Source organism: Phaethon aethereus, assembly GCF_964289735.1.
Source record: "Phaethon aethereus genome assembly, chromosome: 2".
Lineage (NCBI taxonomy): Eukaryota > Metazoa > Chordata > Aves > Phaethontiformes > Phaethontidae > Phaethon > Phaethon aethereus.
The window spans coordinates 161,923,624-161,951,021 of NC_138582.1; the positions used below are offsets into that span (position 1 = coordinate 161,923,624).

Below are 27,398 nucleotides of genomic sequence, written 5' to 3' on the forward strand. Positions count from 1 at the left end.
CCCCGGGTGCGGGTGGAGATCTGCTCCCCCGTGGAGCTCCATGGCCGCAGGGGCACAGCCGGCCTCCCCGGGGGCTTCCCCAGGGGCTGTCGGGGACCCTCTGCTCTGGCGCCTGGAGCGCTCCGGTGCCTGGAGCCCTCCTGCCCCTCCTGCTCTGGGCTGGGGGCTGCAGGGCTGCTCCTCTCACACATTCTCACTCCTCTCTCCACCTGCAGATGCTGTGTGCCTGTTTCCCCACCCCCCCCACCCCCCCCCTTCTTAACTCTGTTACCCCAGAGGTGCTACTACCATTGCTGATGGGCTTGGCCTTGGCCAGTGGTGGGTCCATCTTGTAGCCGGCTGCACTGGCTCTGTTGGACACAGAGGAAGCTTCTAGCAGCTTCTCACAGAAGCCACCCCTGCAGCCCTGCCCCTACCAAAACCTGCCCACGCAAACTGAATACAATATGAAAAAAAATGTTATTTACAGTTGATGATCTCTGTCACAGTGTATTTCTTGGTTACCTGTTTTGACAATTGTGCTACTCCAACCCAAGGGTGTTTGGGCTGCTGTGTAAATTGAAGTATTTTCCAGGTCTGTCCAGAAAAATCTCTTGCTGTGAAATCTGAAGTCAGAGAGGCTGAGATTTGTGCATGTGTCTCATAGTAGGGAAGTAAGGAATCCACCTTCTGTGGCTAAGGCTTTCAGAAACCCAGAATGTATTTTCCTCTGCCTAGGAGAGGAAAGGGGTCTTCAAGGCTTTTGGAAAGGTTGAAGCAGATCTCTCTGTGTATGTGTTCTTGAATGTTTTGGGTTTTCTTCTAATCCTATGACTTTCTTCTGCTGCAAAGAGAAGGCTCTATTTCAGTGCTCAGTACTTAAGACAGTAATCTATTTTTTCCACACAGAATCATTAAGGTTGGAAAGGACCTTCAAGATCATCAAGTCCGACCATCAACCCAACACCACCATGCCCCCTAAACCATGTCCTGAAGTGCCACATATACACGTTTTTTGAACATGTCCAGTGATGGTGACTCCACCACCTCCCTGGGCAGCCTGTTCCAATGCTTGGCTACACTCTCAGTAAAGAAATTTTTCCTAATATCTAGCCTAAACCTCCCCTGGCGCAACTTGAGGCCATTTCCTCTCGTCCTATCGCTGGTTACTTGGGAGAAGAGACCAACACCCACCTCACCACAACTCCCTTTCAGGTAGTTGTAGAGAGCGATAAGGTCTCCCCTCAGCCTCCTCCTCTCCAGACTGAACAACCCCAGTTCCCTCAGCCGCTCCTCATAAGACTCCAGACCCCTCACCAGCTTCGTTGCCCTTCTTTGGACATGCTGGAGCACCTCAATGTCCTTCTTGTAGTGAGGGGCCCAAAACCAAACACAGGATTCGAGGTTGGCCTCACCAGTGCCGAGTACAGGGGCACAATCACTTGCCTACTCCTGCTGGCCCCACTATTTCTGATACAGGCCAGGATGCTGTTGGCCTTCTTGGCCACCTGGGCACACTGCTGGCTTATGTTCAGCCGTCTTCACTGGTAACCTATTGCTGGTAACCTGTTGGTTTCCTGGTAACTTATTGCTCAAGTTCAGTACTTTAATATTAAACATGTGGCTATTTAATCTTTAAATATATATATTTGGCTTAGATGCTCACCTTCAAAATAACTCATGAAAGCTTATTTCTGAGCACTACAAAAATAACATTTTAAATAACAACCTCAAAGACACTTTTATTATAAACAAAATACATTCTAGGAGTAAATCCATATCCTAGCCATACTTTAACTTGAAATGTGGTGTTTGAAATACTTTAGGGAGTTGGTCTTAAGCTGCCCACTTAAGCCTTAAGGGGAATTTTGTGAAGGGGTCTGTTTTTCCTTTGTGCTGCCTGAGCTGTTCTGCGGAGGACTGATGGCAGAGTGGAACTGCTGTGCTAGAAGAGATCAACACCCATGGTTAGGATGCCTGAGGCCATCGTTCATGACTGGATGCAGTGGTTACGTAGGGACCATAATTTCCAGTGTAAATGTCATGTAAAGATTACCCTCTTGTATTAAGCAGTGAGGGAAGAGGTGATAAAAGTAGTCAAACAATAAAGTAAACCAAACTTTCTGCTTTTTACTATAAGGTAGACTTTTCAATGGTAGGTTTTTCAGTCAGGTAGACTTTTTCATATGCTCAAGTTGGTGTGAACCTGGGTGAGAAACAAGTTTGGGTTTTCTTGTGGAGATGTATACTGGCAAATGAAGAAAAAGAAAACTAAAATTGTTATGTGAACAGCAATGTGATGGTCTCTTAATGGTAAGGATGTCTGAAGAAAGGATCCCAATAGCTCTATTTCTTGAAAGTAGTTAAATTTAGTGTTTAAAACACCAGTAAAAAAAAAAATATGATTTTGTGTGTTATTTGGTATATTTACATTTGCAAGTCTAACACTTAGAGCGTAGTTACATTTTTCAACTCAGGAGCAAGTGCTATGATCTATGAGCTTGTAGGCCTGTGATTTGTGTGTGCTGTAAGCAAGGAGTACGTGTTTCATTCAGCTGGGAACTCGCAAAGATGGGAGGCCATGGATGCGGCAGCAGCAGTGTGTGGGCAGGCTGAGAGCCAGCAGTACTCCCACCGTACGCTTGAGGGCTCTGAAGACTGCGAGGAACAGTGCAGAAGCACTTTGCAGTTGAAGAATGTATTTTAACTAAATTGGTGCATTGTACCTGCTCAGGGTTTAATGCTTGCTGGGCCATTTGGCTATTTGCCATAATTGGCTTTCCATTCCCTTGATTGGAATCATAGATAAAAATTTGCTAATCCACTTTCTTTGCTGAAAGTATTAGAAAAGTAATCCATCTTTTAAAAAAGCTTGAGCAAAATCATATGGTATAAAGAATACTTTATGGAATAATGAGATTAATGAGAACTGTAAGGCATATGCAATTTAAAACATTTTTGCGGTTTTAAGGGGGGGAAAACGTAATCTGGGCACTATAAAGCCATAAGTACTTCCTTTTTTATGCACTGCCTTTTAGATGTGTATTACATGTTATGCTGTTGTGGACATGATAAAATGTGAGTATATATTCAGAAAGAAGGAACTGCTATTTATTTGTATTTTTCTTATGCTTGAAAATACCTGATTCAAAGTTCTTGTCTGTGTTCTTTCCTCCCTCTCCCATCTTCTGCCCACAGGGCATCAGAGCACGCATTTTGGAAACCCTTGTAATGCTTATTCTTCTTGCACTGCTTATCCTTGGAATTGTATGGGTTGCTTCAGCACTCATAGACAATGATGCTGCCAGTATGGAGTCTTTGTATGGTATGGAATTTAAAAAACACCACACTAGTTTAATTTTAATTACGGAAATGGATGCTTTCAATTAAATGTATTTCTAGTAAATGCTATGTGAGTATTGCATAGGCTGTGAAGAAACTGTATTAATTTAGTCAATGCCATTTTTTCTGTTAAATCTGTTTTTAGCATGCTGAGAAGTTCCATGCTTATGTGGACACGAGGTATGTTAAAACAAGTGACTTAAATGATAAAACCTGAAGATATTTTTCAAGCTAAAGTACTTTAGTTGCCTGCAGGATTATTAACTAATTCTTAGTTTATGCTTGAAAATACAATCATTCAGTCTTGAACACTTAAGAAAAGTTAATTCAGTTGTGTTTGTGACATAAGTAGCCTATTTGTGATAAGCTAAGACTGTGCTCAATATTTTCTTTACAGACCTCTGGGAATTCTACCTCCCGTATTTATATTCCTGTATATCACTGATGGGATGCTTGTTACTTCTGTGTAAGTATTTTCCTGAATATTCCAAAGGATGAATGATTTTTTAATTTTTTTTTTTAAGATTAAAGGAAACTGTATTTCACTGTGAAAGTTGAGTGTGGGAAAACTTTATGGGTTTTTTTTTATTTTTTATTTTCACTCAAGTTTAAATTTAGATGTAAATTTGTTAGGTTTAGGTTCTGAAACTTTTGGAAAAAATGTTACCTTACACTTTCAGGTTTTGAGGAACATCACACCTCACCAAAAATAATGACAATTTTTAACTTTTTAAAGCAAGTATTTGAAAAATAGGGACTCTATTCCACAAAGAAAAACACAATTTTTAAATGAAATGTCTGCAGGAAGTCAGTAGTATGGAGAGAAAGTTATTTTGGAACACTTAGTTTGTCCTATATTCAGTAAATGACCCTTCTTTTTTAACTGAAAATCTTCCCGTATAGACAGAAATTGGAACACAGTGCAGTTAGCTTTCATAATTACAAAACTGGTATCTGGTCAGTCTGGAGGTCAGTTATATGATTGCATATAAAACAAATGCAGTAAAAACCCCCAACCTTATACCAGCTGGCCCTAGCCAGAGTTCAGTCATCCATGTTTGGGGGATAAGAAAGATGATGGAAGGCTCCAAATCCCACTTATAATTTCAGCTCCACCATTTCTAGAAAATTGCTGAGAGGGGGACAGAACATCTCACTTCAAGATTATCATGGTTTCACCTGTTCTCCAGGCTTCATAGGTTTACAGCTAACACTTACAGGGCTCTCACTGTAGAGAATGGGTGGGGAAGGATAATTTGAAACTTCCTTAAAGCTAAGCCTATCTGTTCCTGAAAAGTGTTGCTTGCAGAGACCTTGGTGAGTCTCCTTCAGTTCTCTGTCTGCAGAGATTCTTAAATGCTCTTTAATTGAGGGAGGTGGGAGGGAAATATAAAAAAAAAGTGCTTCTGAATGTCTCACATAGGCTGTTCAAGAGTGTGATTCACAACAGTTGCAGAATGGTTTAATGGCAAAGTTGGCTTACAAACTTCCTACATTTGTCTTGCAGTTTGTTTCAGCAGGGCTGAAAACACGGTGTGTTCTGGGGCTATTGTAAACCAGTTCACCCAAATAATTGGGATTAAATCTCAATTTTTGGAAGAGTTATTTGTAATTTGTACAAGCAAACCACCGAAGTTATTTAAGGCCCTCCAAACTGTTATATCTGTGTAGCTGAAAGGGCAGCATGCAGCAGTGGGAAAGTATTAGGTGCTGGGGTAGAGCTTCATTAGATCTTCAGCTGGCTAATTGCTGAAGCAGTGTATGAATAAGTCTTACTGCAGTGGTAATTTGGAGCATTGCTTCCTTTCTCTTTTCTCCTTTTCCTTCAGGCTTCCTCTGTAGTAAAGGAAGACTAGCTTAAGTTAGCCTTCTTGAACACTTAGTTTTCCTGTAATACATAGTAGTCATAGTGAAACACTAGTTAATATAAACAAATGTAATCCTCACTACAAAATCTTGTGTGCTTCTCCTTTTTTTTTTTTGACAATGCTGCTTGATTATAATGGAAAGTATAAATGTTTATCCTCATCTATGCTGTTACAGATTCCTTCCATCTCCTATCTTCTACACACTTCAGTATTTGAAGGCTATTCTTCCTAAACTATTGATTTTTACTAATAATTTTCTATGATCATGGTTTGAGCCTTTCTGTCCAAAAACATAATCATTAAGGTTGAAAAAGACTGCTAAGATCATCAAGTCCAACTGTCAACCCAACACCACCATGCCCACTAAACCGTACCCCGAAGTGCCATGTCTACACGTTTTTTGAAGACTTCCAGTGATGGTGACTCCACCACCTTCCTGGGCAGCCTGTTCCAATGCTTGACCACTCTCTCAGTGAAGAAATTTTTCCTAGTATCTAGTCTAAAGCTTCCCTGGTGCAGCTTGAGGCCATTTCCTTCTGTTCTATCACTACTTACTTGGGAGAAGAGACCAACACCCACCTATACATATAAACATATATGCAACCTATACATGTAAACATAGATGCACCATACCTGGAAACCATCACAGGCTACGATCAAAAAGGACCAATTGTTATTTCATAGAAAAGTTGCAGTATAACTTTCTGAGCAAAGCAGCTTCATGATCTCTTTACCTTACAGCTGCACTTGTGCTAATAGATTAAATGTGCTTGAGATGTTCTCCAGTGCTGTGGCCAACTAGTGTTGTTGTTCCATCCATGATATTGTAGGTTGCAGAAGGTGGCTGTGTATGTATTGCCTCATGATAATGGTTTCTAGTCTGCATGAACTCCAGAACTGCACCTGGGAATTGTTTGGGAAGGTGCTAACTGGCCCAGGGCAAATCATGCTAGGGATAGTTCTAGCAATTTATTGGTGTAGACAATCAAGTCTTAATGCCCAGGAATGTATCCTGGCACTGCTAAATTTACAAGTGTAGACATAGCCTTTGGTGCCACATACTTTGAATAGATAATTACTTAAGCAAGTTTAAGATACCTGATCATATGGTGTTCCTTGTTGACAAGATTTCAGAGTTATGCTTTTGGAGGGGAAGGATGCTTGTCTTGTTCAAAATTCTTATGATAGCAATGTGTTTTAAAGTTTGTATTGGAGTTTCTAGCTCTTGCAGTTCTCTTCAAAACCATACTTGGTTATATGTGGAATACCACGTTGAATGTCCAAATAAAAATCGGTCTTTGACTTACAAATCACCATTTTGCATAATCTTTCTTCCTCTGCAGTATGCACGCCAGTGGGACTTTCACGGATGTTTACAGTAATGGGTCAACTGCTGGTGAAGCCAACAGTAAGTGTTAGAGAAATCTGTCCTCATGTGCTATCTGTTAGAAGGTAGAATGGCATTAGGGTACTTTCTTCTAGAATGCTTGCACTTCCACATAATTCTCTCTTCAGTTCATCAGAGTTTCTATAGTCAATATTTATGTACTTGTTTAAACTTTTTGTATACCACAAAAGCCTGTTTTCTTCCACAGAAAAAGTTTGTTTTTTTTAAAATCATATTGACTTCCTCTGATTTTCCAATTTATATAACTGTTACTAGTATTAATATTTATTGGCAGCATTACCTATTATGTCTGTCTTAAACGCCTGAAAAGTCTGGGCTTGTTCTGAATTCAGGAGCAAAGGATACAAAACTAAACTAAGGCTGGATGACAAGAAGGGTACCTGGGGGTACATGTAGATGGGTGAAATGTAAGACCAACCACCTACATGTAAATACTCTAACTGTTTTTGTACTGAATGCTTTGAGGGAAGGGAGAAGTTTGTACCGTGTGCAAGTACTCTGGTGACTTTGCTGTCACATTTATTAGTTTGTTATTTGCTAAAATTTGGGTGCACTTAGGTCTTGCATTCCTTTTCATTAGGTCAACCCTGAAAATACAAAGGAAATATATAGTGCTATGGTATCTGTAAGCTTTAAACTCAAAGCACCTGATAGTAAGGTAGACAGACTTCATTTATTTCGGTATAGCTTCCAATAGCAATTTATATTTGCTTGAAATACTGGCTTATGTGAAGTCACTTTTTAACATACTCTTTCAAAATCTGCAGTTATTTTTATTTAAATCAAATTGAGTGTGAAGGTTGATAGGTTGTTATTTTTTTTTTCCCTTTAGAAATGATTTGAATATAGGTCAGATGCACTGTCCCTTCCTCTGTTCCCTAAGTCTCTTTAGATTGAAACTGAATGTAAGAGCTTTAACCTGAGAAGAAAACTTAACAGAAAGTTTGCTTACAGTAAAGAAGTAGATCTGCAACAGAATGTAATAATCCTTTGTGGAGTTCTTACTTGTGTCAGTATTGTGAACTTGTAGATTATATATTTAAAATATAGTGTACTAGAACAAAACAAACCTGACTAGATTAGCACAGTTGACTGTTACTCAGTTCATTGTTTCTGTTTCCAAATACAGATCCTTGAAGACCTAGATGAGCAGATGTATATCATCACTTTAGAGGAAGAAGCAATTCAGAGGAGGCTTAATGGTATGCTTGTTCTGGTACTGCTTCAAGTATGGTGTTTAGAGTAGAGTGGTTCTGGTCATTACTGTGGATCTCACAGTTACATAGCCTCTTCTCTCAAAATAGAAAATTTCAACATCTTTGTATGTAACAAGCGTTACAGGCTTACATTTCATTGCTCACTGCGGTGTTCAAGATTGGCTTTTGTGTGTGTGGTTTGCTTTGGTTTTGCTTTTAACATGTTCATCAGCTCTAATATGTGAATATTCTGAGACTGAGAAGGCAAATTGAGTGGCTGACAAACCCACCACCCTTACTGCAAAATAGTTTGGATTGGTAAATGACTGTATTTTAGCCTTGTCTGAAGAACAATGAACTTATATTCGCAAGAGGCTCAACTTTCTGCATTATGAGTTGTGTTTTTTGAGTATTTTTTTTTATTTCAGTTCGTTATTATTTGGAATCTTAGGTAATAATTCAGTAAACATAAGAGCAGTCTTTTATATTCTAGGTGCTATTTGATGAATACAATAATTTTAGTAATTCTGTTAATGAGTAATTACAGTGAATAATTAATACAAATGTTTCTTTCTTGTATTTAGTATTACAATTTTGCACTTCTTGATTAGGTGTTTCTGTTTTGAAATATTTCAAAAGCAGTGTGAAGCTTTGGCTTCTAAGAGTATTGCAGCATGGCAGGCACCAGTTAAGGAAAATAGATCAATTCTTTAAATGTGGAAATCATGTTATACAAATTCGGTTCTGAATCACTTTAACTGCATGGATAAGCCATCCATCCACAATTTATACAATTGCTTCAGGTTGGAAAACCAAAGAATATTCATGTCATGACACATCCATTGTTGTGTTGTCTTATGATTTATTTTAGCCTCAATTTTCTTCATTTCCTGCCTTTCTTTTACTCTTCAGTCTTCTGTCATATATCTCAATCTTTTCTTCTTTCAAGTCTCAGTAAGTCTCTTTTCGAAGTTGCTTGGTCAGGGAAAGTACCTCTGATAACAGTAGATCATGGTGGTCGTCTTTATTGCAGCATTTAAAATTTGTGGAGGAGTAGTGACTTCTTCATGCTAAAATCAGCCAAGGTTTCAGTTTAAAAGTAAGCTGTTTTGGAAGCTTAGGTTTTATACTGATACGCATATATAGCATACACATACAGACACACAAAAAGGTGCATGCAGTGAATGTCTTTGAAGCTGTGATGGGGTAATTATAATTGTTCTGTGTGTTTGATGTTAGCTAGCAACTGTAAAATATTTGTTACTGAATATTTCATGTTGTCATGGTGATTGTGCTTATGTACAAGAAAAGTGATACAGAAAAACGACCCAATAGTTATTCAAGTATCTATCAGAACTAGTGCAGAGTGATTTCCACTATTCAAGTGGAGAATGTGATTATTTAGGTCCTTGTCTGCTGTTTTTCTGCGTAGAAGTCTATGCAATAGTTTTTTATATTGTGATTTAGTAATATCACTCTTGAGGTGGAACTACTCTGTTTCTTGGCATCTGTTAATTGGCTCTGGATTTAGAACATGTGGCTCCCCTAAACAGGTGGCTCCCCTAAACACTAGCCGAAAGGCTGGATTCTCTTTCAGCGAATTGGTTAGTATTCAACGTAAGGTGGAACTGCAACCCACTCATGTTCCACAGAGCTCTCACCAGCCTGCTCTTGAGCGGTGAAAGATGTGGGGCTTAAATGTCCTTTGACAGGAGAGGGAACTGAATTATTCTCTTTGACATGCTGAGGGAATGGTATTGACACCACCATCTGAAGGAATGCTTGAAAACCCATAGTTTGTTGTACAGAGAAAATTAATGGGCTTAAGCTGAAAAGCAAATAAAAATCTAAACGTGGATATAGCATGTAGGTGGAGGGCAATATGTTATATGCACGAGAAGATACTCTGCAAGATTGAGAGTGATTATTTAAGTAATTTTAAGTATGGTTCTCATTTATGTTGCAAGCATGGAAAGCTTCATCTTCTCTGCCAGAAGTCTTTCTAATATATATAAATTATGCCAGAAAAATAGGTACCATTTTTGCCAGAACTATGGAGACTCATGCTTGTCATGATTATGCAATTTTTAAGGACATGTACAAATGGGCGTGTGGTGCTAATTACATCAGCAAATCATGCTGTGATGTTAGAGGCCGTAATCTGTGACTTAACACATAGATTGTGTAAGTATTTTTCTTGCTGTATCAGAGCATATATATTAGGCTGCACAATTCCTGTGCCATGGCTGTTGCAACTCTTCCACAGTTGTGGTAGTGGAAATATATGTGCTTAAGTAACCCTGGTGGAGACTTTTGCAGTAAAGTGTTCTGAAATACATATTCCATTTATATATATAAACGAAAGAGTTGAATTTTTATTAAAACTGAAGAGGACCAGAGCACAGGATTAAGTGATAATTGATGATTGTCAATGCTGATCGGTAGAATATTTGCTATCACACTCCTAGCACTGCATTGCCCTGTCCTAATTAATGTTTCCTCAGACAATGCCTGGACATAAGAAGGGTGTAGCATGAATCACTGTTCCCACTGAATAGGCTGGGTAAAGCCTCTGTTTTCAGAGGAGAAAAAAAAGTTTAGCTGTGTGAGCTGATGCCCTTCTTGATTCGCATAGATGTAAGTGTTGGGGTGATGATGCAATTGATAGTGTTCTATAAAGGTCTTCATAATTGAAAATAAATCTAACTGGGAAACTGCATATCTTCTTTGCAGAAACTAATTTTCTTCCTTCACAGATGTCTACTGTGTATCACTGAAAATCAGAGGAGGAGGGAGGGAAAAATTTGATCATGTTATCTGCCCTAGTATTTTTATCTGTTGAAGAGATACTGGGCTTTGGGAAAATGTTTGTTTCCAGTGTATTATATTTCAGTACCCACATCACTCCTACAGTGAAGAATAAAGCTGGGACTTTTTTATATTAAAAGAAAAAAGTTGCCTTCAGCTATTAGTTTTCCTGAATCCAAAGAGACGGGTGGGGTAGGATCAAAAATACTTACTTGATCAAAGTTATTGGCTCTGAAGGTATCCTTACCTATGTAAGAAAGATGAAAGGTGTTGTTTTTATTGCACGCTAGTAACAGTGTAATTTTGAACTAATTGGTGTTGAACTGCCAATCACCTAGGGGGAATGCAAATAGATACTCTTACAATTTCCTTTGAGGTACTGAAATCTTATGTCGGGGCTGGAAGAAAAACAGAATAATACCGTTAAATTGACCTTAAATGAGCTGCTTTGTGGCTTTCTTGGAGAATCCCTTCTAACTTTTCATTGCTAGTCCAAACAAGTCTCGTCTACCAATTTGATTTATTGGCTAGACAGCGCTGACATTGAACTTTGTGCGTGTTTGAAATAAAGCTAATGTTATAGAGCTTTTAAGAATTTAGCTGCATCCTTTTCAAATACTCTTTTGACTGATCTGAAACTTTGTCTTCCCCTCTTGTAAAATATCCTTTTGTACAGCAACCTGTTGTTTGCTACTATTTTTAAGGAGGAACTACCACAGCACTTAAATATGATTCAGAATGTCTACTGAAGTGTCTCTTAGGGACCTAATGTGATCACACTGACTTTGTTGGAAAGACTCCATGAATATCAGTGTTTTGAGCTCTGGATCTTTATATTGAGGGGAGGAAACATGTATCTTGAACAAAGCTTTTCCTCAGAGACCCCTAAATCAATTATGGAGAAGAAGAAGATGTCAAATGCTAACTTATGTTTCTTATTTTTTCAACTACTTCCATTAAAGTACTTGAGACTTTTTCCACTGACCTATCCTTTTTCTCAACTTGTAGTAATTAGAAATTCCATAACACAGATGTTCTGTACCTTTTTCAGAGGGGATGCATCAGTACAAAAGCTTATTTTTTTATAATGATACTGAGATTTGTTTGTGTTTTTAAAAAAACCACAACTTTTTCTAACCCTCCCATATTATGATTACTTATTTAAAAAAACATTGACAAATTAAACTAATGTTCGTATTGCAGGTACTTCAAGTGAATACAAGTTGTTACAAACCAGCATTTGTAGGTATTACTGTTTAGTCCTGGGAATTGAGATATTTATATATTTGAAGCCCTGTAAATATTACCACATATACTGATATAAAAGATAAACGTTTAGGCATAGCACAGAGGTTACGTGTTATATGCAAAAATGTGTGTGAAAGAAGCATGTAATTAAACATTTAAAAATTAATTTCTGAAGCAGTTGGATGCCTCATTGATAATTTGACCGCATCAAACAGATCAGTATTAATACCCTGAAATAAAAAGAGACTAAGTTTAAAAAAAAAAAAAAAGTCCAAGAAATACTCTTGTATATCTTGAATTTCAGGTAGGACCTCACTGTGCTGGAATATGGAGAATGTGGAGGCTGGATGGGATAAGAAATTTGCCTTCTTATCTTGTACTGAGATTGCTGGATGGATGAGCAGACAACAGAAAATAAGGAAATAATGAGACTGGACTACTGAGTAGTGTTGGTGTGCCAGCAATCCAAGTGCTATTTAGTTTTTGTATGCAAATGATCAAGATATGAGATAAAAGCCTATTAATCTCATAGAAATTTATTAGGAGTATTTAAAAAAAAGTGTCTGGAACATGGTGCTATTACAAGTTAGCCTGCAATCAGAGGTGAGGCTGTGGGTAAGGGAATGGCCAACAGGTGAAGGGTGTCAATGTAAATCAAGAAAGAAGATAACAGAGAGGACTTAGGGTTTATTAAGACCTTAAACTGTCACTGCCACAGAGTGTTTTTGCAGAGTGAGGTTGGCCTGGAATAGACAGGGAAAAAATGAGCCCTCTTACCTTATTTTCAGGTGAGATTATTCAGAAATAAAAGGGATGCAAGTGGGGCAAAGATGAGAGTGGAGAGTGTTTCTAACTTATCCTGGGAAGAATATTTCCAGTTTGGTTGCAAAGAGTAAAAGCTAAAGTAGAAATAATGAGATCAGAACTGAAACAGCAGTTCTCTAGTCAGCATTTTAGAACTGTGTCATTACTTGAACACTGTGCAATGTTTGAGGAGGAACTGGAATCAAGGAGAGAAACCACAGCGTGCTCGCACTGGAAAAGATGGGTGGTTGGAAGAGAATGGGAGGTTGATGAGAAAAAGGATAAAGAGGAAAAATGGGCTGAGTTCCCTAGAGCCCATGTAGGGATAGGAGGAAGTGTTGCCGAGCAACTTGTAGGCAGAAAATTAGCAAGGGAGAGAGGAATTAATATTATGGTTGTCCGTTTTGAGCTGGTGTAGAGATGAGAGTTTGAGGAGTTGCACAACAGTGAAAGCATATGCTGTAAACTGTAAAAAGGAAAGAATAAGGTCTCATGGGTGGTTGTAAGGAAGATCTGACTGTGGTGTCAGAGGGAGCTCTGCAGCATGGAGAGACTGACAAATCGGGCAAACTGATGGGAGCAGAAAGTATGTCAACAAACAGGTCAGCAGTATGGAAATGGAGCTTGAGTAAAAAGGACTGGGGAAGGGCAGGGAGAGGCAGAAGCTGAAACTGGAGGTCCAGACACCAGCTTCGTTAGTTTGGAGGCAAAGACCCACTTTGTCTTTAAGTTGTTAAACAATAATGCTCTTGAAGGGCATCCAGAGATTCTTTAGATCTTGATCTGTGAATTATATAAAGATACAAGAATGAGGCATTTGAGATATCCTGTGTTAGGCTGCCACACCATAACTGATTTTTTGAGCTTTGCCACAATTCAGCAGTAGCAGTTCTTTTACTTCTTGCAGCAGCTGGTCAACAGAATAGGCAGGGTTCGCAGAAGGTCACCCTGTGAAACCTCTGATGTGTTGAACTCCTCTGGTTAGACAGAATTAGAGGGTTCTTGTCTAACCCCCTGTTTTTCAAAAAGTTGAAGACCCTCAAAAAAACCACCTGCAGTTTAAAGCCACAAATGCATTTTACAGTACTATAGTTAGTCTCATCCAAAAGAAAATACTATCTTCTGTTTCAAAAGGTGTATCTTCCGCAGTGGAATACCAGACAGTAGAGTTGGAACGGGAGCTTGAAAAAGTGAAAAGCAAGAAAACGAATCTAGGTAATATTTTTTTTCCTACTGTTTCATGTGGATTGGAGTTCATTAAATGACCTTAATATGCTCTGTTTAGCTTGTAGCAGTCACTTGATTGATTCCAGTTTGTTCTTAACCAAATTTGTGCATTTGAAGTCCTTTCAAATTGTAGTTTCTACAAATACATCACATGGAATTGTTGTACCCCTCTAACAAACAAATTTAAGTAGGGAGTGTGATTTTTTTAACATAATTTTAGAGAAAGTCTACCATTCTTAACTTCCTTGCATGGAGCTCAATGGCATGGTCTTTTCATATATGATGATGTGATTATTTGGGATAATCTAAGACATTACTTTCCCCTCTGTTTTTGAATTATCTCTGTAGAGGTCAAATTGTGTTTAAGACACTTCTGGTAACAGCAGCCATTCAACAGGAAAATACTGTTTAAATACATGAAAATCTCTTCTGTCCCTTTAGGTTGCACGAAAATAGCCATGTAAACAGCATATTTTTAAATTCAGTATGATTTAAACTTTGCAAAACTGCTGTATGCCGGGGAAAAAGATGTGGTGAAACATGCCTGTAAACAAGAAAGAAAAATCTACTTCTGTATGTCTCCTCAGCCTTTTCTCTAAAGAGGCTTCATGGTTTTGGCATTACTTTGTATAGCTCTTCAGGGTGGGTATTTTTACAAGCTGGTTGGTGTTGGTTCAAGATAACATTACTTTTGTTACTTATAACGAGTTTATAAATAGCTGAATGATTTTTACTTGTTTTAATCTAAGATGATCTACAGAATTAAGCTTCTGTTTTTCTCTTCTGAACAGAACGGCGGAAAAAAGCTTCTGCTTGGGAAAGGAATTTAGTCTATCCAGCTGTTATGATATTGCTACTGATCGAGACAGTAAGAATTTTTGCTTTTTTTCTTTTTGCCTAGCAAAAAGAATGAAGAATTCTGTGGTCATTTGGGGGAATAGTTTTAAAATTTTTGAGTGATGTGTCTTTAAGCAACAAGCGGGGTATTCTTTTCTTGACCATTTTGAAAGAACATTATGAAATCTGGTGAGGATAGATGTATACGTTTTAAAAATGTGGAATACTTTTAAATAACAAGGCTCTTTCTACTTCTTTATAGTCCATCTCAGTCCTGTTAGTTGCTCTCAACATTCTTTACCTGTTGGTTGATGAGACTGCAATGCCAAAGGGATCAGGGGTAAAGTAAACTTCTCTTATGATTTTTGTAACTTTAGTAATGCTTTGCGGCCCTTACAAAAGTGCAGGTGAGAACTTCTGCTGTAATAACATTGAAACTAATGAGCCTCAACCTTCTAGATTTCGGTCTTGTGCACACATAAACATTTTTTACATGTCATGTTTTAGTGAGTTCTTAACAAAACTAGTCCAGAATCTTTATAAAGACACAGTGATTGAGTAAAGTAAATCAGCAGTCTGGAGTTTGCATTTTACACGTCTCCTACTTTCTAGATCTAGAAATGTTCAATTTCAGAAACTATGTTAAAAACCAGTATGAAAAGCCTGTCTTGTGTTTGTGTTCTTACAAAACATGACATTTTTTCCTCCTTTATGATAAAAATACTTCAAGAAAGTAAAGAACAGCTGATTGAGTAGTAGTGTCTTTAATTATAAGAGGTTTTTTATTCACTTGGTAATGCTTTCCCCTCTTTATAGCTGTATATGAGCTTGCAAAGCTATAAAAGATATTTAGGGGTGGTGGCAGCTCTGCCTGTGGTATTGCGAACATCTAGAAGTGTCTTCTTTTGAGACCTCTTACTTTAGTTTCCAAAGTAATGGAGTATATATAAAATGCAGCATGGTGGGTCAATGCAGTGTGCATAAAATGTGAATCATTATACTTACTGTCTTAGTAATACATTTCACTTGAGTTTGAAAGCCAAGTGATGCAATTGCATAGGATGGGAGACTTGCAGGTTAAAACATTGGAATACCCCTTAAGTACTGAATTGAGAAAAGGCTGTATTTCATGCAAGATGTTGTTGTGTGGTTGTTTTTTGGTCCTGGTAGAAGTTAACTTTATGAACAATTGCATGTATCTTACTAAATTATGCAAAGTGTTTTTCTCCTTGTAGGGGCCTGGAATAGGAAATGCCTCCCTATCCACCTTTGGTTTTGTGGGAGCAGCACTTGAAATCATTTTGATTTTGTATCCTTTCTTTAAGAATTCAGTCTGTTAACAAGTATTCTGTCTAGTTTTCTGGGACATTGGCAATTTACTAAGACACTTGCCTGGAAAGAAGAAAGAGATAGGTCAGTCCTTCTCAAGCACTCGAAATGTTTTTGTTTTTTTTTCTTTGGTTCTTAAGACTTTTAGGAGACTGCTGAGAACTTGAGTGAAACTTGCATTCCTTGGAGGTTCCTTTTTCCTTGATTCTCACAGCTATCTTATGGTATCCTCTGTCGTCGGCTTCTACAGTCTTCGTTTTTTTGAAAATTTCACTCCCAGGAAGGATGACACAACTATGACAAAGGTAAGGTAAAGTCTGTGATGGTGATGGCCCCCTCTTCTCTTTCTTGCCACCCAAGACAAACTGACTCTTTTAGTTAGTAATTACCCTGAAAGGCTCATTTGCAGTGATCAGTATTTGTTTGTAAGCTGCGTAAACACAAACTGGAAGATTTTCAAAATGCTGAATGAGTGGGAAAAAGGATGTGCTCTGTTTAGTTTGGATGGCATCCATTCACTTGTAAAAAGCTGGGAATAGCACAGCTTGTTAACTAGCTATAGAAAAGCTAGTGAAAGAACTTTTTTCAAAGGAAACGTATTGCTAATGAGTAACTTTGATTGTGCTAACTGTACTTCAGGGACCTTGTTTGAAATCTGAAGAACTTGGTTGCTAGAAGTAATACAGACAAAGTAATTCAAATTTGAATAATTAAACTAAGACTGAGGAGAGCTATTGCAGTCTGAGGCTAATTTGACTTTCCACAATTTAGCCCTGGCTTCAGAATAACAAATGCTGTTACCTAATGTGGAGGAACATGCTTAGGTTTTTGGAAAAATATTCCCACAGCTGACCAGGGGAGGTGATCAGTAATCACGGAACAGATGTTGAATTTAATTATTTTTTCAACGTGTTTCATTGTTTGGTTGGTTTGTTTTAAAATAATGGATAAAGACATTTTTATCATAAATTGTTGGAAGTGAGAAAATAGGTAAACACATAGAATAGTTATGGTAGGTAGTAGGGAGTTGGAATGTTCTTAATGTTTTCTATTGTTTGTTTACAGTACATCAGGAATAGCATAAAAATAAATAGTGAATGCACAAATATCTACCTACTTTTAAGAAGTTTTCTGTATTTTTTTCTTCTGAATTCTGATAGAATTAGAGCTGAAGAAAGTGATCCCTTGTGAGAGAAAGTTTCAATTACTCTTTTTAAAAGCTTCACAAAAACTAGAGTAAAATCTAACAGCTGTGAATTTTTTCATACTCTTTAAAGTAGTCAGCAGGCATTCAATTGAAAGGAAGCTCTTTGTTGTAATTTTTTAAATAATGCTAATCCTGCAAGCAGTTACATACAAAGCTTAAGCTGATGTATCAGTCATCTATTCCCATGGAATGGTTCTTTTATAAGAAGTTTGCAAGAATTAAGTAAACAGCTGATCCTTACAACATGGTAGTTTTGAATTATTTTGAATCTAAGCATACGTAGCACTTTGATTAAAAGGAAATGATTACATATTTGATTTTTTTTTTTTACTCTTCTCTTGGATCATCTTGTGTAACACCATATGGAGAAGTGTGCAGAAATATGTTATTGTAAATTGCTTTAGGTTCCATTTGAAGAATGTAACTTTCAGGAATCCTTTTTCATCTTGACTTCTGTTTTTTTTCCTTTTTTTTCTTCAGCAATACCATTTATAATTTAAATGCTGTTTGTCATTTTCAAACAGATCATTGGAAACTGTGTCTCAATCTTGGTGCTGAGCTCTGCTTTGCCAGTGATGTCAAGGACACTGGGTAAGTGAAATGGAAGCATAAAACATTGTAATAAAGGATGTTTAACTGAGTTTAAAAAAAAAAAAAAAAAAAGAAAAAGGAACAGCCTGTAGCTGTACCTTTCATACTGTGTATTTAATTTTCCATCACTTTCAATAGAAGGAGCATGTATGTGTGGCCGCCTCTTCTATACCAACATGAGCTGTTGAACATACATTCTACCTATATATGAACTGCAGAACATACATTCTAAAAAAAGATGCTAAGCATTTTCTAGAAATTATATTCTTTTAAAAAGGTAGGTTGGATTTTAAACTTCTTTGGTTTAAAAGAGATGGTGAGAAGAATAGACATGGAGACTGCTTGTTCAGGGCAGTATAAAAAAGTTTCATGTTCACTGTGAAATTACAGTGCTCAGTTTTTGTGGAGATATACATTTGGGGATTCCAACTATAAATTTGAGATAATGTTGAGTGCAGATGTCTTTAAAAACGGTTAATGACTCTTAATCAGGTTTTTTATCAATGATAGCGGGCTACTTTCATTTTCTCTAACATAATTTGCTTACATTCTTTGTTACTTCTATTTTCAAATATAAAAATTGGGAATCCAGCATAGTAGAACTGAAGAAGTTCTGATTTTATCGTTAAGAACTGGTGGTGGCATTTGAAGTGGAAAAACTATTTTAACCAGTTGGAAAGACAAGGTGTTTTGTATCTTCGCTTTGTTTAATTAGGTAATCTTCCACTTGAATTCTTGAAGTTAGATTGCAAGGCTTTTACATGTTAAGTAGTGCAGAATACTTGCAGCTAATGTGAATTTCATTGGGAACATTAAAAGGAACAAAACAAAAATCTTCACCTTGGGCTGTACGAGTCTTAAGTAGAAATTTAGGAGTTTAAGCTCAAGCCCACAGACCAGTAATATGTACCCAATAGTTCTGTAGTTGATTTTCTTTCCAACCAGAATACTGTCAAATCAAGAGTAGTTAATATTTTTCGGTAAACTGTATTGTATGTTTTCATGATGTGTATATCTGCAGATGATGAGTTTTATTAGATTTACTAGATCATTTCTACAACAAACAGAAAAAACCCCAAACCTGTAATGCATTTTGTATTTTAAGATTCAAACCTCCACATTCTAGAGCTCACGTTTTAAAAAAACTAAAGTTAGTTTAATAAGTTTAAGTTACTAAAATAAAGTAGTAAAACTTCACAAAAATGCAACAGAATAATTCAAGTATTTAAAGTAGTGCAGTTTTAAAATATAGCCAGAACAATAAAGAGATGAGAAGTAAAACATCTCTAGCACTTAGAGCAAGATGTTATGTTGAAAAATTAGTGTTTTAGAATAGAATTTTAGCATTGGTATTGTCCACTAAGTTACTGCATTCATCACTTAAAAAAAAAAAAAAATTAAAAAAATCATTGTTAATGATCGATGAGATTAACAGTTGATAATAAATGGATTCTGTGGAAGTAAGTATACATGCTGGGTGCATTGTTGTCTCATAGGAAACAGATTAATGGTAAAACTCACTTAAAAAAAAGACTAACAAATGAAATTCCTGAATCGTTTGCCATAGAGATAAATAAAAGAAGAAAAAAGATGGAACAATTAACACACAGCTAACAAATGCACAGTCACAGCTGTCCAAACAGGATTAATAGAGTGTATTAGAGTACAGTGAGTCATGTGGTGCTTTGCAAAAATATCAACATGTGTTGCACTACATGCTACCGCCCTCCGGCACTGAATAGATGAAAAGAAATAAATATGTTAAGCAGATTCATAGTCTTTTCACTTTATTAAAAAAGCGAGTTTCTAGACTATACAGAAGGGACTAGACTTTATCATTATGGGAAAGGTAAAAAAGCAGAAGATACCTAATACATGTATTGACCTTTTTCAAGTTTTAAAAATGGAAATAGGAGAATTTTTTACATGTTTCATAGCATTCTCATTAGATGTGTAGGTGGTGGATGTCTCTAATCTGTCATTCTTTTAGGACTCCAGGAAAGTTTTTGCTAAAATAAGTTATTTTAGTAAAATAAGTTAACTCATATTCCCAGAACTTTTCAGCCTTTTAGTAGTCCTTCAGAAATGTTTCCCACCAGCACCATATTGCTAACCACTGAGAAACAAATTGGGACAGGGCACTTAATAGTCAAGAATACAGAAACAAAGAATTGCAAACAAAATTGAATTTTCTAAAATAAAAAAGTTTTCCTAGAATTCTACTCTTGAGTACTATGGTTTACGTAAATAGTGATTTGAAACTTGTTTGTATGTACAGTCTAAAAATATAGTAACTTTTTTTAACCTGAATAATTCTTTAATAGTTTATTTGGTAAATTGTCACCAACTTCCTTGGATATATGTTTGTGTCCACTAGAGATGTAGCTTTCTGTTCAATTACTGAGTAGTTTTTCAAATTGCAGTCTTGGGAATTTTTTTCTCTGTGGGCCGAGTAGACACTTCTTCTGTACAAAAGTGATGAAAAACTTTTTAACACTTTTCTCCCACAAACTTACAAAATAATACTGTATCAGATCTTTTCTGATGAGCAGTGACTTTTATTTATTTGTAAGAGGAAAATGAATGTAATTTGTGGACAATATTTTTCCCACCTGTTCCAAGAGGAGTGTCAGGCTTCATTTTTGTTTGTCCCTATAATGCCTGCTCTGTTGCTAGCTATTCTGCTGGTCCCCTTTCTGTCAAGGAGTATTATTTAGTTTCCAGAGAACCCAATGCTCTACCTGTTCTGTTTCTTTTCCTTTAAAGGTCTGGAAGCCTATACGTTCAACCCTGACTTTCTCAATTTTCCTGTAGCTCTACAGTCTGACTAAAACACTGCTTCTTTGAAAACACTAAGGACACTGTTGGCCTTCAAGTGTGAAAGCAGCTCTGTGTGTGTTGTCCTTCATCTGTTTACTGGTTAATTCAGTTAACCGGTTTCTTTTTGTGCTAAGACCTCTATGCTTTTTTGACATTTCTCCCTGCCTCTTTTGCTATTTTGATCAGATTCAGTGATTTTTTTTTTCTTTATCCTTTGAAACTTCTTCTTTTCATTTTCTTCATTTTGCCATGTTTTCCTTGGATACCAAATTTGATTCCCATATTTTAAGTGACTGAAGCTGAGTACAAGAAGCATATTTTTTTTAACATTGTGATAGCTGTCTGTAAGTCTTGGGTATCAAGGTGCAATGAGATTCGCAAGTGCCAGGTTTACCCTTAATTCTGTCTCCATTTATTATCACTGTTGAAGTCACAGTTCTTAAAGCCCCCAAACCCTTTCAAAATAAGATGAGAGAAAACTTGCTTCCAGGAACTTCAGAGTCAGGGTTGTTTTTGGATTGCCTAGTTCTCTGCTGCCATTTTAGTTCTGGGGCGAGGTAAGCTTCCTTCCTTCGCACTCTTGGTCTTGACTGTGAGAGCACACATCACTCTGACATCGTCTGTGCCAGAAGGTTTTTTTTTGGAATATAATGGCTCATCAATCCTAGACAACTCTTATTTGGGTATCATCTCAATATTCTGCCCTTTATTCAGTGTAGTTCTCGATGTAGACCTGGCAAAGGAACAACCCGTTTCTTCCTCTTCTGCCTTCTGGGGTGGACCCTATCGCTTGTAAACACTTCTACATTTTGGAAAAATTTTGCTCACTTAGCTTTAGTGATTGACTAGCCTTTGATCAGCACAAAGCCCAAGTCAGTGTTACGAGGTCCACTGTGAAGGAGACCTGTCAGCACTGTCTTTCAGCCAGACTCTTTTCATTCTGTGCAAATGTTCTGTGGCTGTAGTGGTGGGTAGATCTAGGAGAAAAACTGCAGCTGGAAAGATGTTTTTAGAGTTATTGTCTTCTGGTTTCAAAAGTAACGGCTCTGGAAAAAACACTTACAAAGGCTTAGTGTGTACTGTAAGATGTTGTGGCTCTCACAGAAAGGCTTTCTGCTACCTGCATTTTTTAATAAGAAAGCCCACTGTGCATTTCGTCCTGTTCTGGAATAGGTAAGGATTTCATAGAAACTGACAATTCAAGCAGCTTTCATACTAATACTGTTTTTTTTTTTTTCCCGCTAGTTAGATTTATTGAAATTATAAAAGCAGATTTCTTATCTAGAATAGACAATTTACTTCAACTCACATTATTCAAGCATTTTACTAGGAAACCTAAGAAACATTTTTAGAAGTATATCTTACAGTTTTATAGTGGTCAGTGAAGCGGAAAATTACCTTGAGATCATTGTCTTGTGTGTTTAACCATGTGTCTTATAGTGTGTTGTCTGAAAGAATTTTGCTTCCATATGTAAAAAGTAATAGAATGGAATTTTTGTGTTCATTAAAAAATTAATCAAGATTTTGATGTAAATCTTAAATGCAATTTTAACAGGAATCACCAGATTTGATCTGCTTGGAGACTTTGGAAGGTTTAACTGGCTGGGAAACTTCTATATTGTATTATCTTACAACTTGCTCTTTGCTATCATGACAACGTTATGTCTGGTGAGAAAGTTCACTTCTGCTGTGCGAGAAGAGCTCCTGAAGGCATTAGGTAATATAGCACTGCACATTTAGTTTGTACTTGAACGTTTCCTTTCTCCAGCATTGATACCTTGATGTGTTACTGTTAAAGTTCTGTTAGAACTTGCAGAAAACTCTTTTTGGTGGAAGTTTCTGTAAGTTAAGGTGAGAATACATAGCTTTGTTATTTTTTTGAAGAGTTGAGAGCTCAGGTACAATGTTGATCTTAATGATACGTGTGTGTACTTAACTGATCTGCAGTTAGATTTTCAGCTTTTAGAGAGCACAGAAACATTCTCATTTCTACTGAGCAATTATTCCAAAATAAAACTTCAACTTGTGTCTGGATTTGCTTTTTTGTGTTTAAAGCAACTTATTAATTCCCTAAAAATAGTTTAGTGGAGGTCTTACTGCTTTGTTGTGATGCTTTTTTTTTGAGCACTACATCTTCAGAAAATCTTTGTACAGAATATACAGACTCTTAGTAACTGACCAAGTAAAACCTGTACTTGATAGAATCAAAATTTTTGTTCAAATTTTGCATTCATGTTTCTTGGCCATAGGAGAAAAGCTTGAAACTTAATACTAAGAGGATAAAACGTACATATTTAGGAATTGTGTTGTTACTATGTCTTATCTTTACTAATTAATGAAGCTCTGACCTCTTTAGAACCCTAGAGTAGTATTTGCTTAAATTGAGAGGACTAGTGGTGGAACTTCAGTGTTTGTTTATAACTGCAGTTTCAGACTGTAGTGTCTAAAAGGTACTTTCGTTAGTTTTCACCGTTACTGCTTTCCAGAGCTGTGGAAAATCCAAGCATGTCCTAGAGTGCACCTGTCCTGGTGGCAATTAAGTTAAAATCAGACCTGCTAAATAGGGAAATACAAAATGGCTGATAGCGAAGGATTAAAACAAGCCATTCTGTGATTTTTGATGTTGAGTGTTCAATCTCCAGGGGAACAGATTAAGTGGGCCAGGGGTGTGTAAATCTGTCTATTGATTTTTATGCCGAAAATATTTTCAGAGAAGTTCCATTGTTGATTGAGACAGATAAGTGATGTGAGTATGATGTATTTGACATTATCCCCCAGCTTTTAGTTAAGGTCATTTTATGAGAGGACCTTGATTCATCTCTTTCAGTTGACTTGCATAATCTTTTTTTTTTTTGGCAACTGTTTTGACTGTAAAGGGATTACTTTGTATAATGTAATGGCTCTGAAGAAAATAAATTAACATCATTCAGCATGGGCTTATAGCAACAGGTCTGGTAAAACTTTAAAGTTTCGTTCTTAAAGCAAATGATGTAAAATATTTATCTTGATAATTCATAGCACTTTATTAAAGATATAATGTTTAATAAAAATTATGTTGAAAGCAGATTAAGAAACTTCAGAATGCAGGTGTAGTAGGATAATGGTCACTGGATGGCATCATCCAGTGGATTTTTTAGGGATTTTTTTGGCCTCTAGCTATCACATATCGTGTGATTTTTTTTTTTTTAATTTTTTTTTTTTGGTGTAAATATTGTGGTGGAGACAAAAAATTGAGAAGCAAAGTAATTGGTAAAAAGTTTGCATTTGACACAAGCAGGGTTTTATAAATCCTGAAGAGCGCAGGTTCTTGACACAAACGGGGTTTGTTTTTAATGCTATGTATAACAAACAGTGTCTGTTAAAAACTATTGCATGGAATTCAAAGAATGAGAACCAAAATTCGCATGCTCATTTCTACCCTGTGCTGAAAAGCATGACACTGAGGACTAAAGGTTGGTGAAGCATCAGAGCTAATTTGTGGAAGGTAAATTCCTGCTGCATGCTTGTGACCAAAATAGTTCATGTAATATTGGGACTTAAAAGAATACAAAATTGATTAGATTTTGGAATTTTTTTTTTGGTGCCGTCAATTTTGTAATTCCAATGATGCAAGAAATTTAACTTGGTACGTCATAGCTCTTCAGTAAAATGTTTAATATAGTCTACACTAAATGAATAAGCTCTTTCCATTTTTGATCCTTAATTTTAGAGACTTGATAGGAGACTCCAGAGAGAAACTGTAGCAAGCAAGGAAGGACTGACATTATGTCTCTTGTGAATAAAATATGGTTAAATTTACCATCTTTCCCCACCTCCCCCCAAAAAAAGAGTAGTTTAACTACTTGCCTGGGGCAGAATGGGAGACTTTAATTAGCACTTATAGTAGAGAACTGTGCAGTAAGAACAAATAGCTGGAAATGGAGATAGACAAATTAGTAATAACGTATGCCTAAAAATGTCATTAGACTTATAAACAATTTAGAGAGGTGATGTGGTCATCACCAATGATCTTAAGATCAGCAACGGGTGCTTCTCAGATGCTATAGTATAAAAGAAATATTTTAGGTACTTACTTTGGTCTTTGTAGTTTGACAGAGTAAGGCAAGTCTTTCTCGGTTCTTAGCATGAAGTTAGGCTTCTCTCGTTTCCGTGCCTGTCCATTGTAATGAACTTTTCTCACTTAAAACACAACTGAGGGAATTTCCCAGAAGTAGCTCTTACCTGAGATAGAATGTCAATTCTGGTCTTTAGCAAATGCTAAGTCCTCAATCACGAAGGCGAATTTGGTTTCTATGTGTTCTTTTGAATAGCTGTATGTGTGAAACATGGGAGAGTCTCAGTTTTTCCTTATTGTGTCATGTTTTGCAGGATTAGATAAACTTCATCTGTCAAACAATCCCAGAGACTCGGAGACAAAGCCGTCTGCGAATGGGCATCAGAAAACACTGTGATTAACAATCACCTGCAATCAACAGAGCTGAAAACATCAACCTCATGGCATTCCTGTCATCTCATCAGCATTTTTATATTGATTTTATTTGTTGATAATTTGGGTCCAACCTTGTCTCGTTTTTTGATGCTGTGTGCTTCTTGAGGGAGTTAGGTATATCAGATTCTTCTCTTTCCAGTGAACTTTTGGTCTGCTTGTTTATTCGCCAGTAAGTTAATGCAGGAGGTGCCTTGAAGACTGGAAGCTGAAGAGAATAATGCATTCCTTTTTATTTGTTGACAGTCTCATATCTTTAGATATAAACCTGCTACCATTTGAATGCACAGTACCTCCTGTGTTATACAGACACAGCTATAAAGAATAACTTTGGGACTTGGTTTAAAAAAAACGAAAAAGAAAAAAAGATACACTTGAAGCCCTCTATGACCCTTACTGGAAACATAAACTACCTGCAGTAGGTATCCTTGACAGTAGATAGAGTTCCACTACGAACGTGTTAAAAATGACAGTAACTGGTAGAGGTCAGAGTTTCTTTCATGCTGGATGCAGTAGGCTGTTCGTAGCCTGATGTCACGAAGCTTTCTCGGAAGGCCAGTGTTTTCAGCTTTCTGTTCGTAGCTATAAATGCCAGGTTGCTTTACTGGTCTTATCAAACAGACAATGTCTTATCGAATAGAGTGAAGTACAAGATGAAGATTAACTTCAGGGTTAAATCTGAGCCTAGTATGCTTTGTAAAAAGCTGTGTAGACCCTCTGTCACAGTTCTTACAGTTCTGTAAGCTATTGTGCCATGGAGGTCACTTACCCTACCAACTATATCCCTCTCAAATTCTTTATGAACTACTGTGTATAAGCAGTACTTGTAATCAATGCAAGTAGCACAGGCCTAGGAGGCTGCAATTGCAATTTTTTTACAATCTTCTTTAATTTTAAGTAAATTATTTCTCTAAATTTATACTATAGTTACTAGGATTTCTGTTCAGTGGCATAATCCAGGATCTTTCACTAGCCTATTTTTTAATGTACACGTGAACATGTATATAGGCCTATATGTATAGATATCGTAAATTAAACTCTAAGCTTATAGAGATGACATAGGTGGCTTGGTAAGTAAAACTTGTGTGTTCAGCCTCAGTAGTATGAATTTCTGCGGTGTTACTGTTTGACTGCTCAGAGGCCTTAGATTCAGGATGTCATCGGTGGGTGGTAACGTCCTTTTTCTTAGCATTACTGCAGCCTTAGGAATCCTTTAAGCAGTTTATAGTAAAGAAAAAACCCACCAACCAAAACCCAATTACGTGTTCAAAATCTGGTTGCACTTTTTTTGTCCTGCTCTGCCACAAATAATCTTCAAACAGATCAAATGGAGACACCTTCAGTGTGCGCCTGTTATGTAGTGAGTCAGAGAACGTTCCTCTTTGGTTCCTGTTTCTCTAAAACAAGTATGTCTGTCTGTAGTTTGAGGTCTTACACGTGATCGAGCGGTGACAGCTAGCTCTCCAGTGTGGTTCTGAAAGAAGATGAACCTTGTCAGGAACTCTTTGGGTGTTCTCCCAAGATGACTGCTCTGGGCTGTAGACCGTAGTGCTGTCTGTGTGAATGTGAGCTTTTTTTTCCCCCCTCGGAGTGCTTCAGAAATCAAGCTCCAGCATACATAAGGATTTCTCAGTTGTTGGGTTGTGTATGATGTTTTGGGTTTTTTTTTTTTTGCAGCTGCCTTTTCTGACTTGAACTGCGGCATAATGTAAATACTGCTGTAGTAAATATGATGCTAGAGAGTTACTTTTTTTTGGTGATAAGTATAAATTCAAGGCTTATTAAACTGGCTATTGATGTGTTGTACTGAGTCTTGGAAGACTTAAAGTAAAACTGCTTGATTTCAGTAAGATTTACAAGCATCTTTTCTGTTGTTTGAGTTTAATGCTGACATTTTAGTGAGAAATCTTTATCTGAGTCAAAGTTCTGCAACCAAGAACAGGGAGCTGTAATTAAAAGTTGTTTTAAAATGCGTTTACATTTAAAATATTGGAAGATTTATTATTAAGGGTGTCATTCAGGTATTCTCAGAACTTGTAGCCTTATGTATTAGCATTATAGTTAAAAATAACTGAAATGTATCCACTTGTCCATGCAAGTGATTGTGTGACCAAAATTGTCCTCATACCTTAATGGGGCTGGTGAGTTGTGGTGTGTGACGCTAGTTAGCTTTAGTAAAATACTTGTATTAAAACTTTAAGATAGTTATTTAAATGCACTCTGTGAAACTGAAGAAATTAATTTAAGG

General features: G+C 36.9%; 1 protein-coding gene across 2 annotated transcripts in view; it reads left to right on the plus strand.

Annotated features, from left to right (window-relative positions):
- The window catches only part of LMBR1 (limb development membrane protein 1), a gene marked incomplete at its 5' end in the record, with an annotated part of 72,297 nt that extends 46,506 nt beyond the window's left edge, over nucleotides 1–25,791 (plus strand). The window contains 12 exons of one of the 2 annotated variants that reach the window (XM_082015590.1): nucleotides 3,178–3,304; nucleotides 3,719–3,787; nucleotides 6,533–6,597; nucleotides 7,727–7,799; nucleotides 13,788–13,868; nucleotides 14,672–14,748; nucleotides 14,980–15,057; nucleotides 15,953–16,026; nucleotides 16,261–16,351; nucleotides 17,778–17,844; nucleotides 22,220–22,381; nucleotides 25,033–25,791. In XM_082015590.1, coding sequence (XP_081871716.1) covers nucleotides 3,178–3,304; nucleotides 3,719–3,787; nucleotides 6,533–6,597; nucleotides 7,727–7,799; nucleotides 13,788–13,868; nucleotides 14,672–14,748; nucleotides 14,980–15,057; nucleotides 15,953–16,026; nucleotides 16,261–16,351; nucleotides 17,778–17,844; nucleotides 22,220–22,381; nucleotides 25,033–25,115 — 1,047 coding nt within the window. In that variant the 3' untranslated portion in view covers nucleotides 25,116–25,791. The remainder of the gene's footprint in view (nucleotides 1–3,177; nucleotides 3,305–3,718; nucleotides 3,788–6,532; nucleotides 6,598–7,726; nucleotides 7,800–13,787; nucleotides 13,869–14,671; nucleotides 14,749–14,979; nucleotides 15,058–15,952; nucleotides 16,027–16,260; nucleotides 16,352–17,777; nucleotides 17,845–22,219; nucleotides 22,382–25,032) is intronic. The other variant, XM_082015591.1, reaches the window with a different exon arrangement.
- Between the last annotated feature and the right edge of the window lie 1,607 nt (nucleotides 25,792–27,398).